Below are 10,605 nucleotides of genomic sequence, written 5' to 3' on the forward strand. Positions count from 1 at the left end.
ATTATTTTATTACTTTGGTTCTTGATTTTTCCCTCAATTTTGACTCTTTATGTTTAGTTTTTTTTTTCTTTTTCAATTTACTCTTAAAACTAATTTCTATTCAAAATTAAATAAAAATGTCACGTTAACTGTCATATGAAATAAAAAAAATATTATTATATTAAAATTTGAATTTGTATCGCGTGAGTTATATATAATAAAATATTTTTATATCTTAATATGTTACTTTTTTGCATAATAATTTTGTACATAACTTAATATTTATTTGAAATGATCTAAATAAATATATTTTTTTATTTTTTACAAAAAGATGATTAATGTAATAGAGAAATAATGTGATTCAAATAAGAGACGACATGACCAAAATAAAATTAAAAGATAAAAAAATTGTATTAAAGTAATGTACTTTTTAAAATAAATTGAAAAAAATTTAAAATAAAAAGGATGAAAGTGAAGAAAAAAAAAGAAAAGAAAAAAGAAAGTAAAAAAATAACTAAACATCAAGAACGAAAGTGTAATTTGCCTACTTAAGTGTGCGTGCGCGCCGGCAGTAAAAGGGAGCTTCTATTTGCATACACCACTTCCCCTCTCCTCACACACTTAATGATATTTTTTTATTACATTTTTATCCTAAAATAAAATTACCAAAATACCCCTTTCGTCTTCAACCAAAACCCTAACCCTAATACCCAATACAGTGCCTCCCCATTCGGTCATCTCCTTCCTCCCTCCGTTGCCTCCCTCCAACTTCCCTCTTCTCGAAATGAAGCCCCACCCCATCCCATCGTTCGTCGTTCACTCACCCTCCACACCACCCCGTAACACCTCACTTCGGGACACAACACTACCGCCGCCGCAGCTCCCACTCCTTCGCGACCCTTAATTCTGCATACAGAGAGTGTGAAAGAGAGAGAGAGAGAGGAGACTCATTTTCTTACCATCAACATCCGAAGCCCTCTTTTCGCGACTGAGATGAGAGAGAGAGAGATCGAGGGGATGTGGTGGGCGTCACTGTAGTGTCGCCGGTAGGTAGAGGAAGGGGTGTGAATGGCGACTGGAAGGGAGGTGGTAACGATGGTGTTGCTTCTTCGTTGACAAGGTGATTGCCGGCGAGGTGGTCGTTGGTCTGGAAGGTGTGTGGATTGGGAGAGTTGGAAAGTTATGTTTATAAGGATATAATGAAAATAAAAGTGTATCTAATGAGTAAATATTTTATTTTTTATTTTTTTAGGTGTATGAATTAATTAGGATGTGCAAATAGGGGATTGAGTGCGTGCAAATAGAAGCTCCCGCGGTAAAACCCTTTGCTTGGCCACAAAACCCTCCTTCAATCGCACATATCTCTTTCTCTCTAAACTCAACTGAAAGCTTCAGAGCATGGCCTCTCGCTCTATCTTCCCTAAACATCTTCCTTTTCTCATCCGCACTCCCAAAGGTTATTTCTCTCTCTCTCTCTCTCTCTCTCTCTCTATATATATATATATGTATATATCTATCTCCGTTTTGGTTTGTGTGTGTAACAGCTGAGTTTGTACGCAGTGAGTTCTTGTGAATCCTTCTCTCACCCATCTCTTGCCTGCTTTTCCACTCACATTGTCGGTGACTCCCCAATTCTCGTAATTCTCTCTCTCCCTCTCTCTATGTATATATATATATATATGCCTTTAGTTTCTGTAATTCAAATGATGGTAATTAATGTGCAGGTTAGAGATTTTATACGCTCTGCATTGTATGACCCAAATCATGGTTACTTCTCCCAAAGATCAGGCTCAGTTGGAGTTCTTGAGAGAAGCATTAAGTTCAATCAGCTACAAGGTAACGATGCCTCTTTAACTCTCTCTCTCTCTCTCTCTCTCTCTCTCTGCTTGTCTTTACTTAGTAATTTGTAAAGGGGTTTATGAAATTTATGATTTGTTTCAGTTATTTGAACATATCAAGATATATGGTTCTCTGAATTATTTGTGGTTCCAAGTGTAGTTAAGTTATTTGGAGTGGCTTGAATTGTATTTTGAAAATTGGGTTTTGTTTGGTTTTTTTTGGCAAATTGAAAATCATTATATAAAAAATCTGGGTGCAACCTTATTTGTGAAAAATGTAATAAAATACTGGGTTGAAATGTAGTTTTATGTTCATGACCTCAGCTTGAAGTGTGAACCTAGTTATTTCTTTGAACCTGTGAATCCAGTCCAACCCTTCGAGAAATTATGAATCCAGCCTCCTCTTTTTGGTCAAGAAATATGCCCATGTCCAATTGTTTAGTTAACTTAATGAAAAACTCATTAGCAGTTTGTTAGGCCTTTTCCATGTCATGTCAAATCTTAGAATTTATAAGCCATTTCATGAATTATTGAATCTAATTCCAATTTCTATACGCCATTTGTGATATTAAACATGAGTGGGTCTGGAGAGTGGATAGTAGAATTAAATGATGAAAAATCCTGTTCTCAGTGCCATGTAATCATTGATCATGATCTAGAGTTTGTGGGCTTAACTTGACATTTTATAATATTTAAGTACTATTAACACAGGTTTCATACTATCAATATTTAGGTTACCTGTTGTTGATTTGTGGATTAGAAGATTTCATATTCATCTTGTGCCTAAAACATTTGCTGCGGAGTTTCCTTGTTCCAAAGATTATAGTGTTAGCAAAGCACAATATGGCACTTGAACCTCAATTCATCCACTCCACAAAAATAAAATAAAATAATGGCATTGTCAGCAATCAACAGGTGGGAACCTGTATTTTAACTCCTTTAAAATAGCAAGCCAAGCAACAACCCTCCCATGCAATCCTCTCTATCATACAACTCAGTGCCTCCATAACAATTAAAAGAAAGGGGCTCTTTAAATGGGGCTCAAAGATTAAAATTGAAAAGTATGCGTTTAAAAAATGAGGGACAACCAGATTTATTGTTCCCCTCTTGTTAATTATGTTTAAAATAGAGAGAACAAAGACAAAGGAAAGCTCAATAGTAAGAAAAAGGGCAATGAGGACCACTCGATCTTGACATCGAGATCACTCTACATAGCTAAGTTAGGGTGTACTGGTACCAAACTAGTTCTTAACCTTCCTATCTTTCTCTCTCCCTCTTTCTAGTGCTTTTTTAAAAAAATAAAATAAAAAATACTCTTACATGTGTAGACATACTTCTTTGTCCCACTTTTTTGGCTTTTCAACTTTTGAATCTGTATGTTTGATTTGAAAAACTGCTCATAAAAAAACTTCATATTTCAATAACTTCCAATTTGTTTGTTTTTACTTGGGGCTTTCTAAAATGGATGGTAGGGATTTTTATTTGTACTTGCCCCCCAACATAGAAATATAGAAAGTAATTTGCCAATAAAAATAAATAAATAAATATAGAAAATGATTAATTTCCTATTATCTTCTTATATATATGCATGTAAAAATATATTTACCTCTTGTCATCTTCAACTTTGTTTGTATGATAAGTTTTGTGAGTTGTCTTGTGATTATATATGTATCATGTAGTATCTGTGTCCTATGTCCATGTGTGGGTTGGGTAGGTGCTATGATATCTATTAGCAAATCAATAGCCTACAAGCAATCTTGTCCACTTAGTTACATCATTTTTCTAGCTTATCTTTTTTGGACATTTTCACTTTCCTCTAAAACGAAAGAAACTAGAAGAATTAAATGATGTTATGATTGCATTTTCTATTAAAATTTGTCCCTTATATATTATGTACCGACCTAGTATTACAGGGAGAAAAGCTTATATGCAGCATTTGCACAGCATTTACAAGCAGAACGACATATCATGGTTTACTCCAGTGGAGCTTTTTAAGGTAACATATACATTAAGGGTGTTTGGAAAGTTGCTATTTTAGTAGGCTATTTTAATTTTTGGCTGTTTTAGTAGGCTAAAATTTTTGTGTTTGAGAAGATGATTGGATTTTTTGTAGTTCAATGCGATGTTTGTGAGAAAAAAAGTGAAATGATTATGGGTTTGATGTGACATTGTCTTATTCACTACTTTAGCCTATTTTGTCTTTTTGTGGATTTTAGCCTAAATTAGGCTAAAATTTTACTTCCCAAACAGCCCCATTGTGTTACATATCAGTATCTCTCTCTCTCTCTCTCTCTATATATATATATATATATGTGTATATATTATATTTTGGGGGTTCTTCAACTTGAAGTAATCTTTTGATCATCTTAATCTCCATCGTAGACCTTTTACCTTGATACCCAAATGATGTCACCTGGCTTTCTTTAACCTTTTTTCAATTAACAAAATATGTCCTACAATGATAAAGAGATAGAAAGAGAACTAAGAGAGAGAAGAAGATAGGAGAGGGAGGGCGCATTATGTGTTTCGAACATCTCATTTACAAGAGAAGGAGAGGGAGACAAGAGGAAAAGAAGAGAATAGATACAGAGAAAGGTAGGAGAGAAGAAGAACGAGAGAAAAAATAATATATATATAGAGAGAGAGAGAGACGGAGGGTGAGGGGCTCATTGTGCCTTTCAAACATCTCATTCACAAGAGAACAAGAGTGAGATAAGAGGAAAATGAAGAAAAGAGATGGAGAGAAAGATAGGCGAGAAGAAGAGGCAATGAGGAGGGGGGGGGGGGGGGGGGGAGGGAGAGAGAGAGCAAAAGATCTTTCAATTTTCTTCAAATATTATTCGTCTGTTGTGGCTAATTCTCTTCACACAAGTAGGGCTTATTTATGGGCTGTATACGACCTAAAACCACACGGTTGGGTAAAATTCATACTGCCCCATATGGTAACAAATAAAAACCTAAAAGTCTATTCCCAAAATACATAAAAATCTTAATTAGAAGTTAAAAATCAGCAGTCCTATTATTTCAGAGAACTTACATTAATTGAAAAATCATTTGCTTGTGAGCCTTCCTTCAATTGGGTGTCTCAGCTGGCTTCAGTTTTATTCTATTTTTGTTTATTAATTCTTTTTCTTATTTTATTTAATTTATTTTTGTGTGTTCATTTCATATCATGAAAAATTTCTTCCTTGTAGCCTTGGTATGCCCATGGGATTGCTGAAGCCATAATGCGAACTGCTAACCTTTCCGTTCCATTAAAAGTAAGTTCCTCATTTTCTTGATTTGCCACTTGATAATTGTCTCCCAAAAGTTGTGGTATTCCCTTTTTGTAAAAAACTTCATGCTTTTATTTTCTTGTAAGTGAATATGAGAGTCCCAGTTGGGTGTTACATTTCAAAATTATTCTATAATTTTAAAGGGGCAGATTTATTTTTGGCTTAACAAATGCCTGTTGGTATTGATGTGTTCTGGACCAGTTAGCGACTTGAGTGACGTAATATATTGCAAAAATATTTGATAAATTACCAAACCTGGCTGTATTATGTTGCACATATATTGTCTAAATGATTGAGCACATTAAGTGAAGGAATCCTTGCACTGACACTCAAGCTAAAGTAAGAAACTAAGAATAAAATGAGCAGGTCTGATAGAAGTTGTCCTTGTCACATCCATATTGCTATGCATGTATGATATCAAATTTGATGCATGAGTTTTTTCCATATTTTTCCTCTCTCTCTTCTTTTTTCTTTTTTTTTTGTCAAAATATTTTTCCGAACCTCTACTGTTTGTTTTCCCCTTCATCCTGTTTTGATATCAGTGATGCATCTTAAGCTATTTACTTAGGCACTGATCCCATCAATTTGGGCTGTTGGGAGGGGTGGACTGTTTCAGAATTATCCTTCAACTGACTTTGCTTACATGAAGTAGCTTCATTGAGACTTGACCTCATGCTTCAGCACTGACAAATTAAGCTTTACCATTCTTCCCCCACCTTCATGCAAAGGTGTCATATTTTTGTCTTAGAAGGGTACAGTTTTCAATAATCAAGAACAGAAAGTTAATTTTTAAATTCTTTCTAGATTGTAATGGCATTAATCCATGTAGATTTATTGTAGCACGTGACTGTTTCTTTCTTGAAACTCAACACTGCAATCGTTATTCTTGATCTTTTAGTATCCCTCAAGTAGTTTTCAACCAATTAAGTCTATTTAGTAATTCAAATGACAATCTACATTAAAGGTCTTTATTTGAATATATCCTGTTTTTCTGAAATTTGTATCTTAACTCTTCAATATTTTTCCAATTCGTCTATATTTTTTATTATGTTTATTTTTCCTTGATACTCTTCAATGTAACACCCCCCCCCCCCCAAAAAAAAAAAAAAAAAAAAAAAATTCAAATGTATATGGGGGTTAGTTATTTTTGGATCTACTTGTTTTACATGTCAGACTAATCATTGATCTTGTTCTTTTATTATCTATATTCAGATATATGAAATTGGTGGTGGATCAGGAACTTGTGCAAAGGGCATAATGGATTACATAATGTTGAATGCACCTACGAGAGTTTACAATAATATGACTTACATGTATGTGTACCAAATTTACCTTTAGTCACTATGAAGATGTTTACTCCTTTTACAAATTTAACCTTATATACTGAGCATTGTGATAGGAGAATGATTTGTACACTCTTTTCAGGAAGTTTTATAATTTTTAGCACATATGTTCTTCTGTTATTTGTTAGTTTCATCCCCTATTGTATTGCATTTATTTTTGGTTGTTATGTTGCACTGTGGTTCTACCTGCTTCATTTTGTTTCTATATTTTTAGTGAGTTCTTTTATCAAGGATCCTCTTCCTGTAGTTTCCCTCCTCCCCATCTTCTCAGTATATCTTATTTCCCATGCACCATTATGATGCATCTCTTACCTTCATTTCATTATTGTTATGTATTTAAGCTATTCTAGATTTAGTGTCATTGCTAATCATAACCCAATGGGTTGGAAAACGTCAAAAAAGTTAGGAGTCTAAAGGTATTTTTTACACGTAATTTCACATGTTCGTATACACTTTTCGCACATTTCAATGCACTTTTGCACATCCACCGAGGCTTACTAAAAAGAAAATCATGGATTTGGAAGGATGCCAAAATAAGAAGTGGAAACTTTGATGCTAGAAGTTTTGTTTTAGATGAGGCCACCAGTTAATTTTTGAATTATAGTCATACAAATAATAGAGCTATGTCTCTAATCAGAAATGGAAAATATCTTTAAACACTCCCTCATAAGCTTTGTTGCCCTTAAAATAAATCTTTTTATAAATTGAAAATTTAAACCATCAGTAAGGTTAGATGGTAATGACAGTCTGCAGGCATATTTTATTTTTCTTGTGGATTGTCAATGCGAGTTAGTCTATTATAGAAATAGTTATTGTTCAATTAACGACAAATAGGTGCCATGGATAGTGAAGTATCGACTTGAAAATTCGAATATTAAAAGGGGGATTACGTATTATAAAATGAAGACCTCTACATTCATGAATAACTGAACCACTTTTCCCAAAACCTCTAACAACAAATCTCTTCGCTTCTCCGGTAAACCGACAGACATAGTCTGTGTCAGAATCGGAATGGCCTTGGTTGGAGCACAGTGCCAAACATCAACATTATCATTAGTGGTTAGAATTTAACAAATACATGGAAGTCTCTCTGGCAACCTACTAAATTTTTCATTAATTCGGTAGGGACTGTCGAGTATTTGATGTCATTTGAACTTGCTTTGTCTAATTTATTTTCTCAGTTGAGATTAAGATACAAACAAAAGAGTATTAAGGTTGATAAAATATTGATAAAATATTCCCCCCTTTGTGCATCTAATGCCAGTGGGTTGGTCAGAGTAAATGTGTATGATCGGAGGTTAGATGGGTAATGACAGCCTGCAGACATATTTTATTTTCTCCATGGATTGTCAATGCGAGTTAGTTTATTATGGAAATGGTTATTGTTCAATTAATGACAAACAGGTGCCATGGATGGTGAAGTGTTGACTTGAAAATTCGAATATTAAAAGGGGGATTACGTATTGTAAAATGAAGGGGTATTTGAAGTATTTTACGAGTGACAACATGCCAGATGATTTGCAAATGAGGGCCCCCACTATTGTTGTGTTGTTTAAAAAATATACTAATGATAATGTTGATGTTTGGCACTGTGCTTCAACCAAGATCATTCCGATTCTGACACGGACTATGTCTGTCAGTTTACTGGAGAGTACTTTTGGTTCCTTTACCAGAGAGTATTTCTGATACGGACTATGTTGTGACTACTTTTGATTTTTTTACCGGATAGTGCGATACACGTGTCGCGTTTCAGGTGGTTTGCGTGGTTGTAAAGTAAAGATTCTTGCAGAATGATTGACATAAAGCAAAGGCAGGAAAATGATTATGTTTTTGAATTATTTTGAATGGGAAATCTTTGTCCTTATACGCGGGCCACTTTGGCTATTTATTTGATACCAGAAAACATTTGATGGCAGAGAGGAATATGCTTTTATAGTGTGATAGCTATTGTGGTGAAGTTGTTTTCTAGTACATTGTTTCGTCTCTCCTTTTTTGTCTTTCTTTTTTGTTGATTATATTAGTATATAATGTTGTACTCGTTAGAAGAGTATCTCGAGAATTACGAACAGTTCACTCAAATGTGTGTAGATCGTTTTTTGACGTGGCAAATAGGACTTTGGGAATAGAGCCGGCGGTCAGCTCCGGCGAAGTTTGTTCCGGTGTACGAGGAGTAAAGGGAAAAAATATCAAAGTTAAGGTGTCTGAACAAAAGGGTTAGCAGAGGTAAGAGAATCTTCAGAATTTGTAGGATAAAAGATTTGGAGTGTTTTATAAAAAATGGAAGGAGTAGTAAGCAGCCAGTATCGGACTTCCCTTGCGTACTGGAGGTCAAGGACACCGGTGGCCAATGGATATAAGCGTAGTTACTGTGGTTGTGCACCTTTTAAGGCGGTGTATATACACAGATGGTACGTACAGAATATTCTCCGATATATTAAGAAGACTAAGAGGGGAGTAAGGAAGTTACAACTGTACAGTGAACAATTAAGGGACGTTAAATTTGATAATAAATGTGTAGCGAGATTGCTGAATGGTATTGAGTTGGGTAATAAGAGATGTGATCGTCAATCAGATAAGATCGTGGTTAATGGTATAAAATTAACTGGGAATGTTCAATTGGGACAAGATGCTAAAGACAAAGCTGTGGTCCATCACGTATTGTTTTTTGTCATAAGTGATAATAGTCCATCAGATTCTGTTCCCACACCTGACAAGATATTTATTAGAGTTGGTGAGGGTAATCCCGAGACCTGGATTGTTGATCCTGACCAGTCTGACCGGTTTCGGATGCTAAAGAAAATGAGATTCAAGCTCGTTGGTAGAAAGGACAGAGGGTATGTTCCTCACGAAATAGAAGTTGTGGACCGGTTCTTCCCAGTTGATGTTTAGACAGACCACAAAGATACGCTGTTGGGAAATGTTTGAAGTATTCAGAAGGGGGTTATATATTTAGTGGCTGCTATTGTTAGTGGAAAAGAATGCAAAATTATGTTAAGGAGTCCAATGTACTTTAAAATTGTTTATAATTGTAATTTATGTATTTTTATTTGTAATGTTCAGGTGAATGGAGGTGGACGATATAAGAACTTGTATTGTTGAAGGTGTTTTAGCAAGTGATTTCAGTTGTATTGAACTTGCTTTGCCTAATTTATTTTCTCAGTTGAGGTTGATATACAAACAAAAGAGTATTAAGGTTGATAAAATATTTCTCCCTTTACGCACCGAATGCCTGTGGGTTGGTTAGAGTAAATGTGTATGATCGGAGGTTAGATGGTGTGAGTGGTGTGTCAGAGTAATCCCCCTTTTAATATTCGAATTTTCAAATCGATATTTCACCATCCATGGCACCTGTTTGTCGTTAATTGAACAATAACCATTCCTATAATAGACTAACTCGCATTGACAATCCACAGGGAAAATAAAATGCGCCTGCAGACGGTCATTACCATCTAACCTCCGATCATACACATTTACTCTGACCAACCCACTGGCATTGGATGCGCAAAAAGGGGAATATTTTATCAATATTTTATCAACCTTAATACTCTTTTGTTTGTGTCTCAACCTCAACTGAGAAAATAAATTAGGCAAAGCAAGTTCAATACAACTGAAATCACTAGCTGAAACACCTTCAACAACACCAGTTCTTATATCGTCCACCTCCATTCACCTTATATTTTGTTTTCTTTAGAAAAAGCAGTGATAATACTCTCTGCAGGCAGTTTTGTTCTTCCAACTTGATGTGTGTGTGACAGCCTATATATGTTTGTGCATAAATTTTGGAATGAATGTATGTTCTTGGTCTGTGCAATGTTGTAATGTGCTAATCTTGAGTTTTTGTACTTTGTGAAATAATTTCTGAATGAGATGCTATAAAAGAAAAAATATTACTACTTTGGATTTTGGAGCACAAGGTAGACATTGGCTATTTGTGGTACACACCTGCCAATCTTGCGGTTAGGTTAAAAAACAAAAAAAATTAAGTTGGTTTGAGAACCAATTCGACCCAGATTCCATGTGAGTATTAATTTAACTCATGTTTAAGCATTTTGTTAGAATTTTTAGTTGGAGTTTTAAATTATCTCAGTATTGTTTCTTGTGATATCTTAATTTGGTTCCTCCTAGTTTTCCTTCAAATTGGGGGGTGGTTAGGTTTGGTTGTTTTGGTAC

The 10,605-nt window shown here is 34.8% G+C and overlaps 1 protein-coding gene across 3 annotated transcripts in view; it reads left to right on the plus strand.

The window, feature by feature from the left end:
* Nucleotides 1-1,247: 1,247 nt before the first annotated feature.
* The window catches only part of LOC114295081 (NADH dehydrogenase ubiquinone complex I, assembly factor-like protein (DUF185)), a 19,933-nt gene continuing 10,575 nt past the window's right edge, over nucleotides 1,248-10,605 (plus strand). Inside the window, exons 1-6 of one of the 3 annotated variants that reach the window (XM_028239278.2) lie at nucleotides 1,248-1,435; nucleotides 1,540-1,616; nucleotides 1,704-1,815; nucleotides 3,731-3,813; nucleotides 5,012-5,077; nucleotides 6,305-6,405. In XM_028239278.2, the coding sequence (XP_028095079.1) occupies nucleotides 1,378-1,435; nucleotides 1,540-1,616; nucleotides 1,704-1,815; nucleotides 3,731-3,813; nucleotides 5,012-5,077; nucleotides 6,305-6,405 (497 nt within the window). In that variant the 5' untranslated portion in view covers nucleotides 1,248-1,377. Of the gene's footprint in view, nucleotides 1,436-1,539; nucleotides 1,617-1,703; nucleotides 1,816-3,722; nucleotides 3,814-5,011; nucleotides 5,078-6,304; nucleotides 6,406-10,605 lie in introns of all 3 variants that reach the window. The other 2 variants (XM_028239277.2, XM_028239279.2) reach the window with 2 other exon arrangements.

Source organism: Camellia sinensis, chromosome 6, assembly GCF_055761805.1.
Source record: "Camellia sinensis isolate YWXY chromosome 6, ASM5576180v1, whole genome shotgun sequence".
Classification (NCBI taxonomy): Eukaryota; Viridiplantae; Streptophyta; class Magnoliopsida; order Ericales; family Theaceae; genus Camellia; species Camellia sinensis.